This window comes from Budorcas taxicolor, chromosome 16 (assembly GCF_023091745.1).
Source record: "Budorcas taxicolor isolate Tak-1 chromosome 16, Takin1.1, whole genome shotgun sequence".
In the NCBI taxonomy this organism is placed as follows: domain Eukaryota; kingdom Metazoa; phylum Chordata; class Mammalia; order Artiodactyla; family Bovidae; genus Budorcas; species Budorcas taxicolor.
In genome coordinates this window covers 62,943,917-62,969,955 of record NC_068925.1, presented here as the reverse complement: position 1 = coordinate 62,969,955, position 26,039 = coordinate 62,943,917, and the positions used below count along the sequence as shown (strand labels likewise).

At 54.4% G+C, this 26,039-nt stretch overlaps 1 protein-coding gene across 1 annotated transcript in view; it reads right to left on the bottom strand.

Moving 5' to 3' along the window:
* Window positions 1–2,935: 2,935 nt before the first annotated feature.
* KIAA1614 (KIAA1614 ortholog) overlaps window positions 2,936–26,039 on the bottom strand; it is a 41,931-nt gene continuing 18,827 nt past the window's right edge. Inside the window, exons 5-10 of the mRNA XM_052653993.1 lie at window positions 18,898–20,384; window positions 16,126–16,252; window positions 14,015–14,273; window positions 10,469–10,596; window positions 9,612–9,796; window positions 2,936–3,949 (exon numbers count right to left, since the gene is read on the bottom strand). Coding sequence (XP_052509953.1) covers window positions 3,756–3,949; window positions 9,612–9,796; window positions 10,469–10,596; window positions 14,015–14,273; window positions 16,126–16,252; window positions 18,898–20,384 — 2,380 coding nt within the window. The 3' untranslated portion in view covers window positions 2,936–3,755. The remainder of the gene's footprint in view (window positions 3,950–9,611; window positions 9,797–10,468; window positions 10,597–14,014; window positions 14,274–16,125; window positions 16,253–18,897; window positions 20,385–26,039) is intronic.

Here is a 26,039-nt window from a genome sequence, read left to right as displayed (position 1 = left end):
CCAGCTTAGGACAGCTCCTGGCTGTCCTAAGGATATTGACACACCTGAAGCCAAAGTCGGGGCCATTTTCTGTTCTGTGTGGTCGCAGTGTCAGGTGCCTACCTGTACGGAGAGACGTCTGGACACACAGCTTACACAGCCACCGGAGGGACAGAGGGCAGACTCAGGAGAAATCCATACTTTTGAACATGCTGCTTATTTTCTGTGCCTGAACATCCTTTCCCTTACCTTCCTGGGAGTTCCTCCTCTTATCACAAAACCCTACTGAAGACAGCCTTTCCTCCCCTTCTTAAGCAGGCCTCCCCCAGCTAATCTCAGATCATTGTCAGCCTCTCTACCCCAGGGCGAACCAGGTGCCTCCTCTCTGCACCATCAGGCCAGGTGGTGATGCCTTGAGTCTTCCCCTAGCCTCTGGCCAGGTAAGGTGGAGCCCATCTTTCTCATCTGAGCTCCTGCATGGCCCATGGCCTGGCTCCTAGTTAACATGAGGGCTTCCCTGGTGGTTCAGCTGGTTAAGAATCTGCCTGCAGTTTAGGAGACCTGAGTTCAATCCCTGGGTTGGGAAGATCCCCTGGAGAAGGGAATGGCAACCCACTCCAGTATTCTTGCCTGGAGAATTCCACGCACAGAGGAGCCTGGCAAGCTACAGTCCATAGGGTCGCAATGAGTCAGACATGTCTGAGTGACTAACACTTTCTAAGTAAGAAGGTTCTGATGGCCCTGTGGGAGGGGTGGATGCCATAGGGCTGGACCTAGCTTTCCAGGTCAGCAGTTCCCCAGGCAGAGCAGATGGGGAAGGTCAGACAGGAGGCTGGAGAATCCAAAGCCCCCTCCTAACCACACAAGTCGGGGCCCAGCATCACTTTACTCCAGGAGGGAGTACCCTCGGCCTCCGTGGAATTACAGTAAAGCAGGTCTACGTTACACACAGCCCACAGCACCTCCCTCCCTCCTCCTTCCATCCAGCCTTTTTTTGGCATGGGGGACAGGGGGAGGGGGCTGCAGTAGGAAGAGTGGGCCCCCAGTCAGAGTACTAGGTCTGAACGGCCTGTCATCACTGCTGAACTTGGCTCTCCATCTGTGTGAAGGAAGACAATAGATGGGACATCCCTGGCAGGACTCGTTTAAGGATGAAATAAGATGTGTTAGAAGCCTGACCCCGCACCTGGGATCTAACAGATGCTGCTGCTCAGGGCTCCTTAGAAACCTTCCCCTACTCAGTCCCAGCCCAAGCACCCCACTTCCCAGCTGGGGCTGAAGAGGCATGTTATCCTGGTTATCCTCACCAGACAGAGAAAACAGAGGGCCTTTTCGCCTCTAGAAGCACCTTTCAACATGAAATTTCCTAAGTCTTATGAACACAAGGCCACGAGTTGGGGTGCCAGAGATACCAGGGTTTCCCCACCCCTGCAGTTCCTGCTGGGGGCCATTTCTATGCTGTAGGGGGCCCTGGGCTGGTGTCTGAGTTACCCCTGCACCCTCTTCACACCTGGAAGACCCAAGTAGTTGTTCCACTGATCCCGCTGCTCAACCCCATCACCCTGACCCCAGGCCGGCACAGCCTCCCCAGCCTGCAGTGCTGGGGGCTCTGGGAGCTGTCCTTCTCCTCTAGCCTCCAGGGAAGTAAAGAGGGGTTTTAACTGGCTGCTGCTGCTAAGGCCCCAGGAGAGGAGGACACTCACCCCCCACACACACACGACGGCCTGACCTCCCCCACAACTGCCTGTCACCTTTCTCTCAGGCCACATGTCTCCTGGGAGAGAATACTCACCACACACACACACACACACACACACACACACACACACACACACGACTGCCTGACCTCCCCCCTCCACTGCCCATCTTTCTCTCAGACCACATGTCTCCTGGGAAAGAACACTCACCACACACACTCACCACACACACACACACACACACACACACACACACACACGACTGCCTGACGTCTCCCTTCCACTGCCCGTCATCTTTCTCTCAGGCCACATGTCTCCTGGGAAAGAACACTCACCACACACTCACTCACCACACACACACACACACACACACACACACACACGACTGCCTGACCTCCCCCCTCCACTGCCCATCTTTCTCTCAGACCACATGTCTCCTGGGAAAGAACACTCACCACACACACTCACCACACACACACACACACACACACACACGACTGCCTGACGTCTCCCTTCCACTGCCCGTCATCTTTCTCTCAGACCACATGTCTCCTGGGAAAGAACACTCACCACACACACACTCACCGCCCCCCCGCCCACACACACACGACTACCTGACCTCCCCTCTCCACTGCCCGTCATCTTTCTCTCAGGCCACAAGTCTCCTTCAGCAACACGCCTGCTAAGAGCGGCAGCCACACACACGGTAACCTGATTCTGCAATGTTTCACCACAGTCTGCCCCCAGCAGCCCAGGGCTGCCCACCCCTGCTGATCCCATCTGAGGACCCTTAGCTCCCATCTGTCTCCTGCTCCTAAATGCACCTTGCCCAGGACTCCTCTTGCAGCCAAAGATCAACCTCTGGAGGCTTCTGCCTCAACCCCGGCATCACCCCAACCCGAGAGCCCTCCCCACCCCCTGCCTCTAGCATGCCAACACAGCCCACTGCCATGCCTGTGTCCTTCTATCCCTTCCCCCCAAGGCCCCTGCCAGGCTAGTGAAGGTCAAGTGAACATTCAGCCCAAAATTTAGCGACTCAAGAGTGGGAGACGTTTCGGCTTTGCTTTTTAATAATTTAAGACTACTTCCAGAAAGTCCCAACACTTTGGACCCTGGAAGCGCCAGGCGGGATGGCCCCTCCCTCTGCTCACATGCCCTGCCATCTCCCTGCCAGTGACCCATCCACAGCTGCTCTCAGGGAGTCTGGGCTGAGAGCTTGTGGCTGGGGACAGCCTGGCACCAGCTGCAGCCTTGTCCGAGGCCCCAGGAGAAGGAAGACAGAGCCCCTCACAGCCAGGCTGTAGCGGCTCCAGTCTCACTCTGGGTGGGAGCAGAGGTCAGGGCGGGGTGGGGCAGGGCTGCTCTGGCCAGTCCCACTGGCCACAGCTGCACTTCCCTAAAGTTGGTCTCGGTTTCATTTTGTTCCTTCAACCTCATATATCATAAAGATTTCCCAGAAATCCTTAATATTCTGACTACCAGATAACATCTCTCAGCTGTTCTCACACCAGACGCATGTTGCCGACTTTTGGTTTGGGATATATGGTAAGGCTGTGACTCCTGGACACTTGGTCCATTTTTGGAAAAAGAGCAAAGGCGTTAGATGGGAGCTGGGAGACTGAAAAAGGCAGGCTCAAGGCCAATATGGCCAGGTACTTTCTTTGGCTCTGGAGTGAGAGGAGCTGGGGGAGCCCCTGACAGTGTGGGGCCTGGGGGTAAGGCGATGCTGCTTAGGGACCAACCGAAGGACCCACTGAATCTCTCTCCTCCTGCTGCCAACAAAGGTGCCAGAAGACCGTGACCCCACCTCAGGCCTGGTCAGGGCGGGAGACCCATTCCCTTCCCTGCTTCTGCAGAAATTAACTTCCTTAAACAAAACACACAAATAGGCTCCTTCTCTCTGCAAGGATGGTCAGGCACAGAAGCCCGACCGAGGCCTGAGGGGTTGCACGCCACTCTGTTCATTTTCAGTAGACAAAGCAGCTTTGTGTAGCACATTCCCAGCCACCCCTGGCGGCGGTTCGGGGTTTCCACTGGGCAGGGGGTGGTGCTAACAGTGAGGGCCAAGGCACCTCTGCGTCACCGTGGGATAGGCCTCTGCCTCAGCACCCGGATCGACAAGCTCTCCGCGTGGGCCAGGAGCTCCCTCACGTGAGCCAAGCCCAGCCCTGCAACCTTGGCCCCGTTCACCTCCAAGATCTCATCCCCCACCCCCAGCAGCCCCGAGTAGAGCTTGGCTGTGCTCTCATCAGCCATCTCCTGCACGTAGAACCCTGCAAAGGAAAACAGGAGAGTTAACGCAGGAAATCCAAATCAAAGACACGCAGCTCTGTGGAATGCTGACCAGGTGGGTGGCGTGGCGGGGAGGTGCGTGGAGGGGAGGCAAGTGCTTATACAAGGTGCTTCACACATGCATGCACGCACACTCCCTCATTATTCCACTTCACAACCACAACTCGCTTTATAATAGATACAGCAGGCCCGCCTCCACTTCATTTTTCCTTTTTTCTCTTTTAAAATGCCCCTAATACAAATAATGCCTTAGGCTGTCATTATTCATGTATACCTCAGTGTGAATGAGCTAATCTTATCTTTTTCTGGGAGAAGTCTTGATTATAAAACAAGGAAAATGTTGAGACCTATGACATGCCCGGCACTGCTCTAGGTGGGGATTCACAAATAAGACCCAGCTGCTGCCCTCAAGTAGCTGGGGGTGGATGGTATCATTGGAGCAACAAACAAGAGAAAGTGGTAGTCATTCAGCCATGCCCAGTTCTTTCAACCCCAGGAACTGTGGCCCGCCAGGCTCCTCTATCCAGGGCTGCCATTCCCTTCTCCAGGGGATCTCCCTGACCCAGGGATCGAACCCATGTCTCCTGCCTTGGCAAGCAGGTTCTTAACCACTAGCGCCACCTGGGAAGCCCAGGGAGTAGCAAACAGGCTGAAGTCAAATCCAAACCTGATTTGCCTCACCGGATTGTCTAGGACCAGCCCTGGCTTCAGTCTTCCTTGGATATGGATCCTTAGAATTCAGAGGCATCTGGGCAAAAGCCCAGGAAACAAATTCTGGTTGGTTGGGTTGGTTGGTTTAGTTGCTAAGTTGTCCGACTCTTGTGACCCCATGGGCTGTAGCCTGCCAAGCTCCTCTGTCCATGGGATTCTCCAGGCAAGAATACTGGAGTGGGTTGCCATTCCCTTCTCCAGGGGATCTTCCAGACCCAGGGATCGAACCCAGGTCTCCTGTATTGCAGGCAGATTCTTTACCAACTGAGCTACGAGGGAAGACCCCGTAGAAATTCTACCCCCTATTTACAGTCATAGTGGCTCGCTTTTCCTTTCTGCTTACACTCTCCCCTCCAGTGCCCCCGAGGGGCCCCAGCTGGCTGGGACCATTTCCTGGGTGTCTGAGGTAGGGTGAACCTCGGAAGGAGCTGCTTCTCCTTCTTTCCACAGTTCAATTTGAGGAACTCATGTCAGCGGAGCAGGCTCTGGGGGCCTCGGGTCGGCTAGGCTGGGCTCCCTGGCCACACAGTGTAGGACAGTCCAGCTGACCAAGCCCCTCTTGCCTCAACTTCTGCGGAAAACCTTTCAAACCCTCCCCTTCAGCTGTCTCTGCCTGAGGGAGCAAGGGAGCACAGGCTCTTCCAGGGAGGACTGGGTGTCCCTCATCCATGGGTGCCCCCCACCCACCAAATCACCCTAAGTGAGCACAGGTGTGCAGAGCAGGAAGCCTGCAGGCTGGGGAGCCTGTGCGGTGACGGCCCCTGCAGGGCGCCCTGGGACACGCTGGCGCGGCTTTAAGCATCCTCGCTGATCCCCAGCCTGAGCTCAGCTGGCTGATTAGAAACTCTTAGCAGCTATCCAGTCCACGCCCGGCTCTCTACTTCCTCTTCTTAAAATCAATGTTCTTAGAAGGGACCCGAAAGAGCATCTCCTCTCTAGCTGGAAGCCTTTTCAGACATCTTGGACGCGTGGGAAGTCATCTCTCCAGTCCACCCAGCCTCGTAAGAGCTTCTGGTCCCAAGAGAAGTCAAGCTTTTCAAAGCCCACCCTCGAAAACTGGGGTTTGAATGTGCACTGAAATCTCTAAGGCACCCGAAGCTTTGCAGCTCTTGGGTTTAGCAAAGCCAATCTGTTGACATGTTCCTGCTTCCCGGTCTGAGCTGTGGAACTCGCTCTCAGTGCTTCTTGGCTTAACTGATCCTTTCCCGCAAGGCCGGCTCCCTCCTGGCAAGGCCTGTCTGTCATCTTGGCTGCACAAGGCTTTTCTCGCAGCCCTTGCCCTAGCCTTCCCCTCTTCTTTCTGGGTTCTTTAACTGCTTGCCTGCCTTGTCTGCGTGCCGGCAGTAGGGCGGGGGGAAAGGCAGGTAAGGAGGCAGGGGAGGAACCTGCAGAAATGGCTGCTGTCCACCAGAGCATGCCAGTGGGGAGGGATGAGGAAACCCGAAAGAATGGAGTGGGAGGACCAGACACTGCTGTCACGCCTGCCATGTAGGGGGGACTCCAGGGTACGTTTCACAGTTGGAAGTCATGACACAAATATAACAGAGAGGCTGTTGTAGACATTCATTGTCTGCTGGCAATGGCCTGTGTTCAGGTATGATCTCTGTGTTGTTTCCAATGAGAAGCAGGAGGCGAAGCCTGCCGTTCTCATGTGTTTGTACAGGCTTAGATGTGACAGTCAGCAAGGAACACCCACATCATGATGTTTCAGTGAGGAATGCAAACCAGCCCCAACTCACAGCCCCTCTGAGGCCCAGGAGAAGTGACCCTGGGGGGCTGGACCATGGCCTAAGGCAAGGACGCACCAGTACCAGCCACATTCCAAGGGTGAGGGCATCTCTGCAGGACAGCCGACAGCCAACAGCAGTGGCCAGAGGAGGGTGCCACCTGAGCAGGACAGGGAAGAGCTGGCACCCACCCAGGCAAGGGGTGCCCGCAGAGTAGGCCAAGGCAGAGCCCAAGAAGCTCCTGGTCACTGGAGACCCCTGCCCATCAGCAGTCCGTGATGGGTGATCGGGGAGGGAGTCCCACTGCCAGCAAAGAGGCCTAAAGGGGCTTGTGGGAAGGATGGGGGGCACAGGAGAATGCCTGGTTGGGCGTGAGCTCACACTGCCTGCTGGCAGAGATCGTGTCTGGGCCCCCTCCCCCCTCCACCCGCCCTCTGTCTGGAGTTCTACTCCCCAAATACACATTCTTTTTCTGAAGAGGGAAGGAATACAAGTGCCAGGTACTTTCCTATATACCCCACTGAAATGACTTTTCCAGGCAGGGTTTCGTTAGTTTGATGTTACAGGTTGAATGAGTGAGTGAGTGAGTGAAGTCGCTCAGTCGTGTCCAACTCTTTGCGACCCCGTGGACTGTAGCCCACCAGGCTCCTCCGTCCGTGGGATTCTCCAGGCAACAGTACTGGAGTGGGTTGCCATTTCCTTCTCCAGGGGATCTTCCCGACCCAGGTTACAAGTTAGGTGTTCTTTATTTACATATGGGCTTCCCAGGTGGCACTAGTGGTAAAGAACCTGCTTGCCAACGCAGGAGACATAAGAGATGGGGGTTCGATCCCTGGGTCGGGAAACAGCCACTGAGGAGGAAACAGCAACTCACTCCAGTATTCTTGCCTGGAGAATCCCAGGGACAGAGAAGCCCTGTGGGCTATAGTCCATGGGGTCGCAAAGAGTCAGACAAGACTAGAGCGACTTAGCAGCAGCATTTACTTTTTTATTGGATCTCATTGCCTGACATGTGGGATCTTAGTTCCCCAACCAGGGATTGAACCTATAACCCCTATAGGGGAAGCACAGAGTCTTAACAGTTGGACCACCAGGGAAGTCCCTCATTTTACAAATTAGAGACTAGAGGCTCAGGGAGGGTAAGTAACCTGCTCAAGGTCACACAGACAGCAAAGGCACTGGAGTACAAACCATGCTCTGTCGTCTAACTATGCCTGCATGCTGCCCCTCTGGCAGGGCCTGACTGAAGGGTAGAGGAAGCTGGAGGAAAGGGCAGAGTGGCTAACAGCCTGTGGAATGCTTTACAATGGTCAACACATGCTCACATTCACCATCTCCCTGCGAGGACAGATGGGTACCCTCCTGAGGGCCGGAGTCGGGAGACTCTTGTCCTCTCTTCCTCTCACACTCAAGTAAAACCTACCAGCAAATAGTCAAAACTACCTTCAAGTCAGCCAGAACCTGGCCACTTCTTACCACCTCAACGGCCGTGCCAGTCTAAGCCGCTGCCACTATGTCTATCCCAGACTATTGAAATAACCTTAAAACTGGGCTCCTTGGCTCTCCTTGCATCTCACTAGGGTCTATTCTCAACACAGCAGCCAGGGACCCTGGTAAAAGCATTAAATCAGAGCATGCCGGTCCCGGCTCCAAGCCCCTGGTAACTCCTGTCTCATTTCAATGAAGACGTCCCCTTCTGAGCTCAGCTCGGTCTCTCTCCCACATTTCGAGGCTCAGCTGTCCCCCAACCTTCCTACCCTCAGCTTAGTCTCTCCCCCTCACCCTCTTCTGTCCAGCTTGACCTCCTTGTCGTTCCTCCCACTGGCCAAGCTCATTTCCAGCCCTGAGGGCCCTGCATGGACTGTTCCCTCTGCTTGGAACTCACTGCCCCAGACATCACATGGGGCCACCCTCACTTCATGCCAGTGTCTGTCTGCTCAGGGGTCTCTTCTCAGAAAAGCTGCCCCATCGGGACTCCCAACTCACTGTCCTTGGGCCTTACCCTGCTATATACACATATATGCAGATAGCCTAACTCCCTCATGAGAGTGTATACTCCTGAGGACAAGGATTTCACCTGCTCCATTTACTGCTCTGTCCCCAGTATCTACAACACCTAGGAGATGCTCAGCGTATATTGTTGAAAGATGAATGATGGAACATATGCAAGAACTCACTTCAGTCTGCAACCCCAGCAGCAGTAGTGTTCTGCCACCTAAGTGGCTTTGACTCAGGAGATCAAAGCACAGAAGGGCTAAACCCACCACGGCACAATCCATCCAGGGCAGCTTTGAGTGTGTCTGTGTCTGCCTTTCTGTTTTTCCTCCTCTCTCCCCTCTCCTTCCCACTCCTGCATGTCTGTCTTCCTTCCCTACTCATCTCAGCTGAGAAATACCTCTCAAGGTCCCTTGCCCTGTGATGGATCCCTAGTGGCTCAGCTGGTCAAGAATCCTCCTGCAATGCGGGAGACCTGGGTTCCGTCCCTGGGTTGGGAAGATCCCCTGGAGAAGGAAATGGCCTCCCACTCCAGTATTCTGGCCCAGAGAATTCCATGGACTGTATAGTCCATGAGGTTGCAAAGAGTCAGACACAACTGAACGATCTTCAGTTTTGCCTTGTGGTGGATCCTAGCCGACAGACCTTGGGTAAAGGCAAGTCATTTTTTCCCTGAAACATTCATGCGGCAGTGCTGAGAACTAGCCAGGATGCAGAAGGACGTCCAGAGACCCTCCCTGATCCTGCCACTGCTGAATCGGGACCTAGCAGGCCGCCCGGCCAGGGGCCTGGAGCCAGGATCCATGTGAACATCCCCAGCAGGAGCCTGCCCTGAGGGAGGGGACTGGGTGCACAGACAGGCAGGCACGGTCCACGTGCGCGGACACACTCCGCAGCTAGAGGAAGGGAACCACACCAACCACATCAAAGAGATCCGGAGAGCCAGCCAACACAAACAACCTCCCTCTGACTCTCCCGTGAAAAGATGGGAGTCGGGATTCTGATTTCAAGATGGACGGAGGGACAGTGGAGCAAGCCTGCCATCTCCACCGCCTGGAGGGGAGAATTCCAGTCTCTTCACTGAGAGGCTGAGTCCGGAGCTCTTGCTCGGTGAAAACCCGAAAACAGATACGGCCACGGCCAGAAGGCACTGCTGCGGCCTGCTGATGCCCCGGGGCCGTGGAGCCAGAACAGGGCGGTGGGGGCCTACCTGAGTCCCGGCGTCCATTCCCGGAGGCCACTTTGAAGCCGAAAGTGCCCTCCGGGGGGCGCTGTAGCTGCAGCTGGCTCGTGCCGTCGGGGAACACCTCCACCAGGCGGCCCACGGCGCGCGCCGGGCCGGGGGCACTCACGTCCTCCACGCTGAGGGCGCGCCGGGCTGGCGCCTTGCCCGGCCTGTAAGGGGCGAGAGGCGAGGGAGGGCGAAGGGGGCGGGCACTGGGCCCTCCAGGCCTAGAGGAGGCCTCCAGCCAGGGCCGGGCCTCGGGGGTGCCCACAGCTGTGTGAGGTTCCACAGAGCCCCCTCCCTCAGTGGTTTTTAATCATTTTAATTGGAGAGATCTCTCTGAGAATGTGATGAAGTTTTTAATTTTACACAAAAAATTGCAGGAATTAATGGACCCCCTGAAGTCCCTCCGTGGAGACCCTGGTAAGAGCAGCTAGCCTAGCGGGTCTCATCAGAGAGGGCGGTTTCTCTAGGCAGGCCTGGTCAAGGGGCAAGGACCTCTTTGGGGACCCTGTCTCTGGGTCTTTAATCAAATCTTCAGCTGGACCAAGGAAGCTCTCTGAACATGCAGATTTCAGGATGTCATTAGATAGTAAAGGGATGGAGGAATCAAACCTTCCAGCTCTACAGAAGCCCCAACCCCTGTCCAGTTGCTCAGGGCAAGGGCACTGAGGTGTGGGCTCTAAGACCCCTGAGGTACCTGAGGCACAGGTAGCTGGCCTCGGTTTCTCTTTTAAAGGGACCCTCCCCCGGGCCATGCTGCTAAGGCAGGAAGGAGTTAGGTGTATAGCTCCACCGTCCATGCTCTGGGTCTCCCCTCCAAAACACTCGCCCACTCTCACCTGTCAGCTGCACTGTGATCTTCTGGCTCCCCTACCAGGTAGAGGTTGGACCGGTCCGCCTTGCCACTCAGCAGAGAATGGAGGCTCTGAAAGGAGGTGGCTTTCCGATGTTGGCGAGAGGGTGACACCTGGTGGGCAAGACTCAATATTGCAGGTAAGAAAAGCCATCTGATGGGATGGGGGAGCCTGGTGGGCTGCCATCTATGGGGTCGCACAGAGTCAGACACGACTGAAGCGACTTAGCAGCAGTAGCAGCAGCAAGGAGTTGACAGGGATTCCCTCATTAAGAATCTGCCTGCAGTACAGGAGACTGGGTTTGATTCCTGGTGTCGGGAAGATCCCCTGGAGAAGGAAATGGCAACCTACTCCAGTATTCTTTCCTGGAGAACCCCATGGACAGAGGACCATGCAGGCCACAGTCCATGCGGTTGTAAGAATCGGACACAACTTAGTGACTAAACCACCACCAAGGGGTTGACAGAGAGGGAACTCCAACCATGAACCTGAGGGCCTGCTAAGAAAGTGCTTAACAAAATAACCATAACTTACTTCAAGAGATGGGCCTATGCAGGCACTCTGAAGCTTCAGATAATGAAAAAAATGTGTTGGCTGAAATAACAACTGAATATGATAGTGCTAATTATCTCACTGATTAAGAAAATCTAACTTTCTCCTTGATCTAGAAAAAAAGGTAGGACTTCCTTGGTGGTCCAGTGGTTAAGAATCCACTTGCCAACGCAGGAGACGGGTTCGATATCTGGTCCGGGATGATTCCACACATCATAGGACAAATAAACCTGTGCACCAAGCTACTGAAGCCTGCATACCTACAGCCTGCACTCAAACACTGAAGCCCCTGTGGTGAGAGGCCTGCGTGGTACACCTAGAGAGTAACGCCACTCACCACAACCAGAGAAAGCCCACGTGAGGCAGTGAGGATCTGGCACAGTCATAAATAAATACATTTTTTAAAAAAGGTAAAATCAAATAATTACAGAATAAGGAACACAATTTTAGAGTTGAAATCTTAGTTTGTGATTCTTTCGTATCCCTATTATGATCACTGACATTAAAAATTTTATCAAGTATGCACCTAAAAACACTGCATGATGGATAAGACTGACATCCCTCAAGGAGTTCACACCACGGTGGGGGTGGGGTGAGCATGGACAGGTCAGAAGCCCTAAGTGTATATTGTAAGTGTGAGGCTAGAAGCATGGATGACGCTGTGCAGGGAAGCCTCAGGGCCCTGGAGGAGCCGCTGCCTGCGCAGCACCTGAAGCAAGAGCTCTCCAGATGAAGACAGCAGGGGGCAGTTCCAGGCATAAGAAACAGTAGAGGCAGACAGACAGAGATGGGAGAAGGCATGAATGTTCTGGAACATACTTGTGGTCTGGGGGACTGGGCTGCAGAGGTGATGGGCAGTGGGCTGGAGCCAAGGGCCAGACCCAGAGAGACCTCATCTGCAGAGGAGCCACTGAGTGATAGTAATCAGAATAATTACAAGGTCCGATCTGTGTTCTAGAAACTGACCCAGTGAGGAGGCTATTCCGAGGGAGCGGGTGGGAGGCAGGCAGAGGCAGACTTCTAAACAAATACTGCACACATTATTTATCACATTGGGAATCCGTGCTCTCAGGAAGTTGTATCATCTAGAAGCTCAAGATGGGGCCCTGAGCTTGCCTTGAAGTTCTGGAGGGCTTCCTGGAAGAAGTCATGTTCAACTCAAGAGTGGAAAGGCAGGGAGGAGGGGAAAAGGGAGGAACGAATGAGCCACAGACACTAGAGGACGTGGGAGCTGCCCATGTGGTGAGGGTGCTCACTGCCTACTTAGAAGGGCAGAGTGGAAACCAAGCCCGTCTGCACTCTCACCACGCACACTTAGCAGTGCAACAGGAAGGGGTGTGCCCTGAGATAGGTCATGAATATACCGCGGTGAGGTGGAGCCCTATTGTATGTTCTTTTTTTAGTTCTTGAACAATTCTTTCTGCTGCTCAGTCCTCCCGGCACTTGCTCCCACCCTTTCTCGGCCAGCTTACTTCCTAACTCGGCCCACTCAGATTACATGGCAGATAATCGGCTGTCATCTCCCTTGGGTACACAGACTGAACCTCTGATGGCCATACATCTGAGCACCATGGCTCAGACACACCAGGGACAAATCTAACTTCAGGAGAAAAGCAGAGAATTCCTGGAGCTCCATGTCACGCGAGGCTTTTGTCCCCAGCTTGAGATCATTTTGCTTTTGTTTCTTTGCCTTCCAACTTCATCCAGTCAGCAAATATTTATACTATACGTGATGCAAGACGACCAACGGAATGTTCATTCAGCCTGCATTCTCTTCCCTACTTCAGACTGAAAAATGAAAGGCTCCAATGCCCTAAACCGCAATTACCTGCTTTGTTCTGCCCAGGGGAAAGGGCAGGGAAGAGAACAGACTTGATACCTGGAAAACCTGGACTAGAATAGCACTTTCAGAGACCTAGCTGAGAGTTAGGTGCTGCTACTGGTTTGCTGTTGGTATCCTCTAGCACATGAGAAGGGAACTTTAGCAGGCTGCCCTGTGTTCATTCACTCATTCATTCGCTGTGTACTGCGTATGTCTACTATGCTAATTATCATACTAAATATTTGCAATCTAAAGATCAAGTAGTATTCCCTCAGCGAATCACATTCCACTGAGGGGAGACAGACAAAAACCAAAATACTACATGACAAGTTCCATGAAGGAGGAAAGCGCAGGATGAGAACGGAAGCCGGAGCAGAGGTGCCCAGCTCAGCCCAAGGAAGAATTAGAAACGGTTTCCTGAAGGAAGCCGTGCCTTAAGTATTGATGGATGAACAGCATTAGCAGGTGGAGAAGAGGGGAAGAATATTTCAGGTGAAGGTTCAAACTGTGTGGCCTGATTTCAGAACTGCAAGGTCAAGGATAACTGGGGTTGAGTATTAGGGGAATGATCAGTCAGATTACAGAAGCGGTCAGATTATAGAAATCCTTTGGCAATGCTGAGTGGCCTCAAAGTGTTTCCCTGGGGATGATAAGGGACCAATGGTGGATGTTCCACAAGGCGGGGGCGGGGGTGGGGGTGGGGCGTGGGCGGCAAGACCAGATTTGTATGTAGGAAGGAACTTCCTGGAAGCCACATGGGGAAAGGCAGCGCAGGGATGCCAGTGAGGAGGCAGCCCAGGTGTGCAGTAATCTGTGCTAGACTAACAGAGTGGCTGTGGCCACGGGGAAGCTTCCAGAATAATCAAGCAGCCGATGCCAGGCCTTGGCAGAGGTGGCGGAGTGAGGGAGGGGGAGGGGTCTAGGCTGAGCCCAGGCTGGGGCAGTAGGGTGGAAGGACAGAACTCTCTCATTGCACCGTGTCCAGGGAGTCCACATCTTGCGGATGGACTGTGGGGATGCCAGGAGTGTCCCTTTCCCCACCCTGGGCTCCTCAGGAGCACCCCTGGCACTTCTCTCCTCCTTTACCTTTCATCTCAGTGGTGGCTACCACCCCACTGCCTTCACACACCCCTCAGCTGGGCCCTTGGGACTCTCACCAGATGCAGGGATTGTAAGGACGGGGCTCTCTTCACTTTGGGGGTGCCGGTGTGTGAAGCCGGGCTGGGCGCCGGGGGCTGCAGCTGCTCCACGCTGTAGCTGCGGGACTTGCCCATCTTGGGCCGCGTGCCCTGACTCAGCGCCGAGAAGAACTTCTTCAGCCCCAGGGCAGAGGCGATGCCTCCGCTGCTTTTCTTGTTTTTGTCAGAAGTGGCGGCAGAGGGTGGGCTGGGGCCCTCATTGACCCCAGACGAGGCACTGAAATGCAAAGGTGGATGTGAGGTGGGTGGGAGAGGGCTGGGGGAGGCAAGAACCTTAGGGTCCTGTGGGGCCCAGGTGGGCCAGCACCCCAGCCTCGAGGAGGAGGTGATAGCCAGGCTGCAGACAGAAAGGCCAAGTGGACTTCTGCAGGAGCCTCAGCTTGGGCAGCAAAGACCCTCAGGGTCACAGCCAACTATGGGTTCACCAGTCATCCGTTCACCCAGGGATTGCTCAGAACCTCTGTGAGGCTTCCTGCCAGCACTGGCATGTGGCAAATAATGAGGGTATGGGATAAACCAGATGGACCGACCCTTCCACTTGGGAGCTTATGAACAACAGGCTGGTAAAAAAGGGAGAAGCCCTCTGAGTGACCGGTGAGCAGGGTGAAGCAGAGAGTGACAGGGTGGCTGGGGAAGGCCTCTCTCACAAGACGACATTTAAACAGAGGGCTGAATGGCAGGAAGGAGTCAATCTTGCCCAGCCTGGAGGTGAGACTTCTAGGGTGAGGGAGCAGCTGAAACCACAGGCCTAGGCAGAAAGAGGCTCGCTGTGTGGTGGGTTCGAGAACATAATGGGGCCAGGCCTGTAGGACTTTGACGGAATGAGGAAAGGAATCAGCAGGGATCTGACAGGCGAGCGAAGCTGAATTACGTTGAGTGCTATGTCAGGGTAAGGGGTTTGCATCAGGGTAAGGTAAGTGAAGGTGATGGCACCCCACTCCAGTACTCTTGCCTGGAAAATCCCATGGACGGAGGAGCCTGGTAGGCTGCAGTCCATGGGGTCGTGGAGTCAGACATGACTGAGCGACTTCCCTTTCACTTTTCACTTTCATGCATTGGAGAAGGAAATGACAACCCACTCCAGTGTTCTTGCCTGGAGAATCCCAGGGACGGGGGAGCCTGGTGGGCTGCCATCTATGGGGTCACACAGAGTTGGACACGACTGAAGTGACTTTGCAGCAGTAGCAGCAAGGTAAGTGAAAGGATAAACTACTGGGGTTTCAGTCAGAGAAATGGCATCACTTTGTTAAGGTTTTCAAAGGACACTTCAGACCATTGCATGGAGAAGGAACTGAAGGGGCAAGAGGAAGGCAGAGAGCAGAGAGGGAATGTTAGGTTTGCACAGAAAGAAGGAACATGCTGAGACCAAGAAGGAACACGCTGAGACCAGGAGAACGCCATGCAGGTGGCTGCAGGGGCCAAAGAGGATGTGCCAGTGGATGAGGGTGGGAGGGAACGGGGAGGAGGCAGACAAGACGGCGGAGTGCGAGCACCGTGGGGATGGCGGTGTGCTGTGTGTTTGCTGGGGGGAGGGCCCCAGGAAGCAGCTTTCATCAGAGGAGTGATCAAGAGTTCCACTAGGCCTTTCAGCCACCCTAGTGGGGATGTTGGGGGAACTGGGTGCACAAATCCGGAGTTCTGGGGCACACACGGGGCAGGAGGTGGCGATCTGGCTGCAGTAGCATGTGAAGCCCTGGGCCACATGTCACCAGGGATGATGTGTAGTGGAGAAAGGATGCTTCCCACCCCAGGGTCAGGAGCAAGTCCTCTGACAGAGAGCCCATCCTGGGAGCACCTGGAGGGCTGGGGCTGGATGCACAGCTGTGCCCAGCACAGCACCTGCAGCTTGAGGCCATTCAGGGAAAGCTTGGGGAATGAATAAGCACGCACACTAGACTGGACAGGGCAGGGAACGGAGTGCTGGGGTGCCACGCTTGCACCTAATCTAGAAGCCCTCCGAGGATCTGGGAGTAGTTAACTTATCCTGCTGCCTGTCCAGGGGGCTCCTTCCCCACCCAGCACCCCAACCCCCAACCTCCCAAGTCAAGACTGTCGCTCGGGTCACTCACCGGGATGACACGCGCCCTACAGAACTCGGCTCTGTCCTTCGCAGCCCTCTCTCTGCTTCCTGGCTGGACTTGGGCTCCTCTGAGGCCGGGGAGAAGGAGATGCCCACGGAGCTGATGGTGCCAACAGCTGCTGAGGCAAGACAGCCCTGGAGTCCTCTTACAACAACCACAGCATTCCTCCCGTGCCACTGATCCACCCCCACAGGTCATGGGGGCGAGGGGGGCAGTCCTAGCGACAATGGCAGGAGAGCCAGAGGAAGATGCAGGGAAGCAGGAGCCCCGTGAGAGCCACGGAGGCGGTGGTGAGACCCACACGCGGCAGGGAGGGGTCCTGTTTCCTGGGCTGAAGCCCATCACCCCCAGCATAGCACCTGGTACGCAGCAGATGAGGAATAAACACCTGTGAAATGAGGGGCTGGCCTTCCCTGGTGGTACAGTGGATAGGAGTCTGCCTGCCAAAGCAGGGGACACAGGTTCAATCCCGGGTCTGGGAAGATTCCACAAGCCACAGAGCAGTTAAAGCTCATGTGCCAGAACTACCAAGCACGCATGCTGCAGCTTCTGAAACCCACGTGCCAGAGCCAGTGCTTGGCGACAAGAAAAGCCACCACCGTGAGAAGCCCATGCATAGCAACCAAGAGTAGCCCCCACTTGCTGCAGCTGGAGAAAGCCCACATGCAGCAGTGAAGACCCAACACAACCAAAAATAAAAATAAATAATTTTTTAAAAGTAAAAGGCTGCTTATGATAAGTTATGTCCCTCCTGTATCAAGAGGTATATGAAAGGACTTGTGGACACAGTGGGGGAAGCAAAGAGTGGGACAAATGGACAAAGTAGCATCAACATATATACACTTCCTGTTTTATGTGTAAAACAGAGAGCTGATGAGAAATTGCTATATTACACAGGGAGCTCAGCCTGGCACTCTGTGATGACCTGGAGGGGTGGGATCAGGGTCTTGGAGGAGGCTCAAGAGGGAGGGGATATATGTATAATTATGGCTGACTTGCACTGCTGTATGGCAGAAACCAAGGGCTTCCCTGGTAACTCAGCGATAAAGAATCCACTGGCAATGCAGGAGACACAGGTTCCATCCTCGGGACAGGAAGATGCCCTGGAGGAGGGCAGGGCAACCGACTCTAGCATTCTTGCCTGGAGAATCCCATGGACAGAGGAGCCTGGTGGGTTACAGTCCATGGGGTCGCAAAAGAATCGGACACAACTTAGCAACTAAACCAACAACAACAACAATGGAAGACTCCAACACAACACTGTAAATCGATTTTCCTCCAATGAAAGAAAAGAGAGAGACATATATGGCAGTGGGGGGGGGCAGGGGGGGATTTGTGTTCCTGGGACAAGACCCACAATCTGGTTGGCTGTGTCTAACAGCTAAACGATAGCCACCCTTTCTAGAGCATCTGTCATATGCTAGGCAAGAGTTAAACCCTCTACGGAGATTATTGCCTGAGCTCCTAGGAGATGCGTTCTAATGATATCCTCAGGTTAGAGAGGAGAACTGGAGACAGAGGGGTGATGTGAAGAGCCCAGGACCTCGTGGTGAATGAGAGGAGGAGCCTCACGTGGCCCTCTGCTCCAGCAGGGTAAGGCTGGGTTGGCCAGAAAGGTCAGCAACTCTCAAAATCGGAGCCCCACAGGAAGTGGGTAGGGGCAGCCAGCCTAGAGCCCACCCAAGGGAGGAAAACCACAGGGCAGACGTGAACTCGGGGTGGGGCCTGCTTCCTCAAGGTTCCTGTGAGTACAAGAGGGATAGGGTGGCGTTGGCTCCCCATGTGCAGTAGAGGGGTGGCAGCACCCCCGAGGTGGGGCGGGTGCAGGGCACCTGCACCCTCAGTAAGGTCAGCATGGCCCGTCACCTCTCTGGCCTCTCCCACCTCACTGTTCCCAAGCCCTGGATTCCTCCCAAGCCATCACAGCACCAGGGCTGCCAGAGCCGTGGGCACGTGAAGGCAAGGCTGCTACCTCTGCCTAAGAGTGAGTGGCCGAGCTGCTCAAGTCAGATCATAGCATCGGGGAAGCTCACGATTTGATTTGCCCATGACATGAGGACGCCTTCCAAGGGCAGAGGGGATACCCTCCGGCCTTTAGCAGCCTTGCCTGCAGAAACCTACCAGTGTGCCCAGTAGGCTTGGGGCTCTAGGAGGGCACCAGAGAACAACCCCAGCACTCCTTGTAGGAGCTCTGCTTACTGGTCACTGTGTCATCCAGACAGCACACCTGCTTGGCCGCCGAGGGTCTCAGGGGGTAGACTCCTGCTGAATTAATTCACTTATGCATCCCCTGCAGGGCCTAGGATGGTGCCTGGCCTGTAACGGATGCTCAGACTGTATTGAATGAATGTATGAAGTGACAATGTTGAAGGGGAGGGACCTTAGCCATGGGATTATCTGGCATTTGCTGCTCTAAGCAAGTAGTAAATCCTGGAGCTGCTGCCTCTTTCTGCTCTGTTGGTAGTAAAATTCCCTCAAAGCCCAGGCCTCCCACAGCCACAGAGCTTGGAGCTCCTTCAGCACCCCTACCACCGCCTCCTCAGGGGGAGTTGGCTAATCTGCCTCCAGGCTGATGTCGAATCCTGCACCCGCTCACAGACTCTGCCAACTTCCTCAACATCTGCCGGGCTCTGGGAGCTGCTAGGAGCAATGCACAGCTCTGTCATCTATTAAGACGAAACAGTTAAGTGCCTGGTGGGCCACACACCCAGCCCATGATCTCTGGTCTAGCACCACCCTAGCCCCCGGGCCATCCCTTACCATCTCTGCGGTCCTCCAGTGGTGCTGCGGGCTCCTGGCTTCGGGCACCTGTCTCCCCCACGAGGATGGCTCCTCCCCAGGGCTCCTGCAGCCCCTGAGGCGCGCTGCTGTTGCAGTTGTTGGTGGACAGGGCCCGCAGGGGGTGCCTGCTGTGGGGGCTGTGGGGCTGGGGCTGTGGCGGGGTGAGCTCACGGGTCCTGGGAACTGCGCTTCTGGAAGCAGGCAAGGGGCTGTCCATGGGCTCTCCCTGGTTGCCCAGCCTGCGAAGCCCAGCCAGGGCTGCCTTCCTGTGAGACACGGGCGAGGCGGTTTTCTTTGAAGAGGGAGGGGTCGGCACCCAGCCGTCAGGGCAGAGGGAAGCAGACAGCTGTGGGGCCTGGTGGTGGGCAGAGGGCTCTGCGCCGCTCTGTTGTGGGCAGTCAGTTCCCAGAGACTCCTGGCTTTCTATAACCGGGCCTTGTCTGCCTGGCCCCGAGGACCCCAGCTTCATGGGAGAGGCGATGGAGTAGGCTGTCCGAAAATCCCCGGGGTGAGCCCAGTTATTTTCCAGCCCTGGTGCAGGCTGCCACGGGGACCCGGGGAAAGCCCTCTTCAAGTCCTGGACAGGAGGCTTAGAGAAAGCATCTTCTCTGGGGAGCAGAGCCCCTGCCATCGTCTGGCCCGCGCCTTCTGTCACCTCATCTGACACCTCCAGGAGCTCCAGCCCAGGCAGGTCGTGCGAGGCCTGAGGGCTCCGGGGCGGCTCCATCTCAGCCTTGCGCAACCACCTGTGGCCTCCCCGAGGCCTGCAGGCCCGCAGGCGGGCCCTGCTCGGCTGAGAGGTCCCGGCCTCCTCACTGTCGGTCCGGCAGCTGTCGGAGGTGTCGGTGCTGTCCAGGGCCGAGTCCGCCTCCTCGGGAACCGCCTGGTCCCCGATGTGCGTCTCCCGGATCCACTCGGTGTGGAGCCGGGGCTCAGCTGCGGAGAGGAGCCGGAGCTGGGCGCTCAGACCCCGAGAGCTGAGGGGCTGCGCCGCCGCCCCCTCCCTCCCGCAGGCGGGTTCGCGCTCCCGGAGGACCCTCGGGTCGGAGGCGATGCAGTGGCCGCAGGCTCGGCACCTCCTCCCGCTGCCCCGAGCGGGCGGCGGCGCTGAGAGGCCCCCGGGCTGCAGCCCACCCAGCAACGGGTGCAGAGCGCCCGCGCCCGCGTCCCGGCGCCGGCAGCCCCCCTGGATGTAGTCGGCGAGGTCGGGCTTGGAGCGCAGGGGACCCTGGTCCGCCGTGCTGAGCACCTGCAGCTGACGTTGCTGCAGCCGCTCCAGGTAGCGGGACTCAGCGTCCCGGGCGGACTCATCCTCAAAGCGGACGTGGGAAGGGGAGGCGCCCCGCTTCGGCCACTGCCCGCTGCTGGACTCCCCGCTGGAGGAGTCGCTCGTGTTCCCATTCTGGAGGTTGTCTCGGCAGGCGATGGTCATCCTCGGGTCCAGGGTTGGGCTTTTCCGCCCATCTCTGATGGGCAGGCAGGAGGAGAGAGGTCATGAGCAGGAGGAGGGGAAGGTACAAGCCTCCTCCCTGGGCCCGCCAGCCCTACCCGTCCACCCTGGGGCACGGTCCTGCACAGCGCTCAGGGAAAACTACAACCCAAAGTTGCCCAAATCAGGTTCCTCAGGAGTCCAGCAGCAAAGCAGAGAAGCTTACAGGCCCATCCCCATCCTGAACACAGTGCTGAACAAAATGAATACGGCCTTCTCTACTTTTGGCATTGCCTCTGTTGCCTGTCTCCGTCTGAGTTCTGATGAAACGCTGTTAAACGCAGGACTGTAGGAAAGGATAGTACCAAAGTCCTGGTGTGTGTTTAGAAGTGAGTCTGGCCATCACGGGCATCTGGTGAACTGTGATGAACTGTGGCAGTACTGCATTTGTTATAAAGGTTTAATGGGAAGAGCATCAGTTTCCATGGAGACCGTGTGGGACCTGCAGTCAAAGTTTCTAAGCATTCCTCCTCTCAGAAGTGTTCACTCAGGGTTCCTAAGCATCTTGCTGGGACAAAATTTAGAGAGTAACACTAGTGTTTCTCCTTGGTCTCGCCATCTAGTCTGTTCCAATGCTGTCTCCTGTATCTGCCCCTCCCCAGCCCCTCTCACACACTCAGTCCCCAAACACTGTGACAACAATTACTATGCTAGGAAGAGTCCTCATATTCTGTTGTCAGCCTTTGCTCTGAGATACACTGTGGCTGGTGGTCAAGTCCTGCTCAGCTCAAGAAAACACCTGCACAAATCTCACACCAGGCCCCCTGGAGCCAGGTGACCCGAGTTTCAGATCCCTGTGTAAATAGACCCTACAGGCCCTTGTCTATCAGAGGCCACCTAAGTAAGGACCATACTTCTTCCTGCCTTTCCCAGCAGCACCTCGCCACCAGTCTACTGATGAGCACCTGGGACTCACATCCTTTCCTGCCTTTATCACTCACCCTGGACCCCTGCAGTGGCCTCCTACTCATTGGTCCTCCTGGATCTCAGCTTCATCGCATCATCTCTCAAGGGGGCACAGGATCAAGTTCACAGTCTTTGGGGTAAAGATACAGGCCTCCACATTCCTCTCTGCCTCCCTTTCCAGCTATGGCCCACTTGCGAGGCCTCCAGGCTTCCCACTCCATTTATCTCATGCAACCCTCCTGCCACTGTTTCCTAGAATCTTTCTTCTTAACCTGTCTGCCTTTGATTACCAGTCATTAAGTCATACCTGTGTATAGATGCCATGTGCAATGTTTAATTTTGTGTGTCAGCTTGGCTGGGCCATGGTGCCCAGGCTCTTGATGTTTTTGTGAAGGTTTTTTGGACAAGATTAACATTTAAACTGTGCTGTGCTTAGTCATCAGCTGTGTCCAACTCTTTGTGACCCCATGGACTGCAACCGCCAGGCTCCTCTGTCCATGGAATTCTCCAGGCATGAATACTGGAGTGGTTCAGCATTTCCTTCTCCAGGGGATCTTCCCAACCTAGGGATCAAACCCAGGTCTCCTGCATTGCAGGTGGATTCCTTACCATCTGAACCACAAGGGAAGCCCAAGAATACTGGAGTGGGCAGCCTATCCCTTCACGCAGGGATCTTCCTGACCCAGGAATCGAACCGAAGTCTCCTGCATTATAGGCAGATTCTTTACCAGCTGAGCTACCAGGAAAGCCGATTTAAACTGGTGGACTTCAAATAAAGTTGATCATGGTATGGTGGACCTCATCCAATCAGTTGAAGTTCTGAATAGAACAAGAAGGACTTCTGCCAGCTGACTGCCTTTGGATTTGAGTAGCAACTCTTGCCTGGGTCTCAAGCCAGCCAACCTACTCTGCAGACTTTGGACTTACCAAGTTTCCAAGGTACCATGAGCCAATTTTTTAGAATAAAATTTTCTCTCTCTATAAGCACACATTATGTTGGTTCATTCTCTGGAGAACCCTGACTGATATAGCTCGATGCTGTCTCCTCCTCTGGCTACCCATCCCACCCATTTGTCATCAAAGACTCAGGAGATGTCAGGGTTCAGAGGGATTAGCACGACCAAGTGACCCCTACTTGTTTCCACAAAGGAGAGGGCACACAAGACCAGCTTCTGGACTGACCGGCACCTGACCAGCTGGGAAAGGCATGCTGCAGGGAGTTTTTCTCTCTCAGAAGGAGCCACGAATACAGAACTAGTCTTTGACCATGCTCACGGTCAGGTTCTGACTGGAGACAGGGGCTTGGATTTTAGAGACCTGTTACTTCTTTCCTGCTATGTCATCTCATATGCCGGCAAAGTAATGCTCAAAATTCTCCAAGCTAGGCTTCAACAGTATGTGAACCGAGAAATTCCAGATGTTCAAGGTGGATTTAGAAAAGGCAGAGGAACCAAAGATCAAATTGTCAACATCTGTTGGATCACCGAAAAAAGCAAAAGAACTCCAGAAAAACATCTAACTTCTGTTTCACTGACTACGCTAAAGCCTTTGACTGTGTGGATCACAACAAACTGGAAAGTTCTTAAAGAGATGGGAAAAAAGCTACGGCTTTTCCAGCAGTCATGTATGGATGTGAGAGTTGGACCATAAAGAAAGCTGAGCGCCAAAGAACTGAAGCTTTTGACCTATGGTATTGGAGAAGACTCTTGAGAGTCCCTTGGACTGCAAGGAGATCAAACCAATCAATCCTAAAGGAAATCAGTCCTGAATATTCACTGGAAGAACTGATGCTGAAACTCCAATACTCTGGCCACCTGATGTGAAGAACTGACTCAGTGGAAAAGACCCTGTTGCTGGGAAAGATTGAAGGCAGGAGGAGAAGGGGTTGACGAAGGATGAGATGGTTGGATGGCATCACTGACTTGATGGACATGAGTTTGAGCAAGCTCCGGGAGTTGGTGATGGACAGAGAAGCCTGGTGAGGTGTAGTCCATGGGGTCGTAAAGAGTCGGACACGACTGAGTGACTGAACTGAAATGAACTACTTTTGAATCACCGAGAACAGTACCCATGCAGTTATCTATGCTGGCATACTTGATGTGTTGTTACTGCTTTTAGTCCTCAAAGGCACTTACAAAGGCTTCCCTAACTATACCCTCCTCCTAGCACAACTCATTCAAGCTTGTCTTGATACTCCAACAACTTATTATAAATGAAATGTATGTGAGTGATTGGCTGATTTACTTATCCTTCCTCTAATTGGATGCTTTGATGCTTTTTGACGTCAGTGCTCTCAAAAAGGCTGCCTTCACGTGAGTTCCTTCTTCACCAAATTTACAGCTACCCAACAGAAAGACAGGTAGGGTATGCAGTTAAAAGGAAAGGAGTTCATTGTGGACATAGCACAAGTACCTAGTGGGAAGCTGCTGTATAGGGGGTTCAACCTGATGCTCTGTGATGACCTAGAAGGGTGGGATGGGGGCATGGTGGGAGGAGATATAGTATACCTATAGCTGATCCACTTTGTTAACACAACACTATAAAGCAATTATACTCCAATAAAAATTTTTTTAAAAGGAAGTCAGACAATGGCAGGAAGAAACCATCCATGTTTAACAATTACTGTTAAAACATGCCAACCAGTGGGGAGAGTGGCCACTGAACTGGTTGACTTCCTTAACTATACATGGCATTGACTGGACTGGACAGTGCATCCTTCCAGGCTGTGCTTTCTGTACGCATAAATGGTCTTGCCTGCCTGACTCGGTGAACATGTGCTCACCTGGGTCCCGAGGGTATCCCTGACCATTCCAATTCATCCCCTTCCTGGGTGCCTCGACAGCCAGGCCGCTGACTAATCTCAAGACCCTGATGGGTCAGAATGGTCTGGATCACAGATGGCGTGGCGTATGACACATAGATGCTACCACTGGGGGTCCTGGGGCTGCCTGAGATGTCAAAGTTAAATCGTCCAAGACTGATTCCCTGCAAAGCTCCATGGGAAACAGCTACAGCTGAGAGCTTATTCCTTCACTTGTGCCATGTTAGCTCACTACAACCTCAAATCTTGGACCTGGGGCCTCTGGTCACACCAACAGAGGGGCTGGTGCTCACCCAGCCATGAATGCTGAGCTGGCACAATAAAGCTACAGCTGAGGTGCTGCTGTGTCATACCGCACTGTACCTTAGCCCCCGATTCACACCAAGGAGTGGGTGCTGCTGCTGCTGCTGCTAAGTCGCTTCAGTTGTGTCCGACTCTGTGCAACCCCACAGACGGCAGCCCACCAGGCTCCCCCGTCCCTGGAATTCTCCAGGCAAGAACATGGGAGTGGGTTGCCATTTCCTTCTCCAAGGAGTGGGTGAGTACTTCTTAAACCAAGGAAGCTGCAGAGTGCCACGGTGCGAGTTCTGGGGGCCTCCCTGAAGCCTGACGCTAGATGTTCCCTGGGTGTTTACACTGTCCTGGATGCAGTGGGCAGGGGCAGCCTGCCCACCTGCCACCAACCCCGACTCCAGGATTTTCCCCAATTGGCACTGCTCCAGGAGGATTAAAAAAAAAAAAGAACTACTGCTAAGCAAGTGGATCTGCCTGCTTTGAGATCTGAGCAGATCCTGATGCAGTCAGTCATCCTGTTTCCTGGAACCCATATGCAGAAAGGGCTATCTTATCCATCAGGCACAATAGCCACGGTACCTGGGAGCCACAATTCTCCTGGGGCCCATGAAAATGTTTTAGTTTCTTTTCAAGTCAAAAGAGAATACATAAATACACTTTTAAGTCAAAGAAAACATTCTCAGATATAATATTAATACATTTACCTTTTAGCCAGCATGGTCATAAAATTTAAATTTTAACTTTGTTTACGGGGAAAGGGCTTCCCAGGTGGCTGAGTGGTAAAGAATCTGCCTGCCAGTGCAGGAGATCCAAGAGACATGGGTTTGATCCCTGGGTCGGGAAGATCCACTCAAAAAAGAAATGGCAATACACTCCAGTACTCTTGCCTGGGAAATCCCATGGACAGAGGAGCCTGGCGGGCTGCAGTCCACGGGGTTGCAAAGCACCAGACACGACTGGACACGCACACACGTGGTATGGAGGAAGGAGTCACGAAGGCCAGAGTGCCTAGGGCCCCCCAAAGTCACACTGTGGGCCTGCCTTTGGAGAGGGCTGTGTGGCTGAGATGTAAAGCTCCTGGGTAGAATCACCCCTGGTGAGGAGGTGCAGCATCTCTCTTTGCTCATCTCAGCATGGCCGGAAAGTCCCTCTGACCCCCCTCCTGGTGACCGTTCTCTTCAAGTGACTGTGAGGCGCTGCAGCCCTTGGCGCCCAAGACCCCATCTGCAACTGCATCTCTTGAGCCTGTCAGGACCTGAGAAGGGGTGGTGAGACAATCCCTCTGGTGGGCTCACTGACAGTGTGGGGGTCCTGGGTCAGGTGTCCAGAGCATTCCTCCCCAGAAAGGAAGGCTCTAGCCAGAGAAACAGCACCATCTCACCCTCTAGAAACAAGAGCAGCCCCGCTGAGCAGAAGCTCTGCCCCTGCTGCACAGGCAGGGTGCCCTGGTTTGCCCGGCCCGCCCAGTGCAGGAGAGGCCCGCTGGACACTCAGTACGCCAGCTTAGACACAACACCCCACACCGGGCCCCGGGGGCAAGGCCCTGCTCTGCTAACAGCATATGGGCTATACTTTCTAAGAGGAAAAACACAGTTTTAGAGGTGGTATATT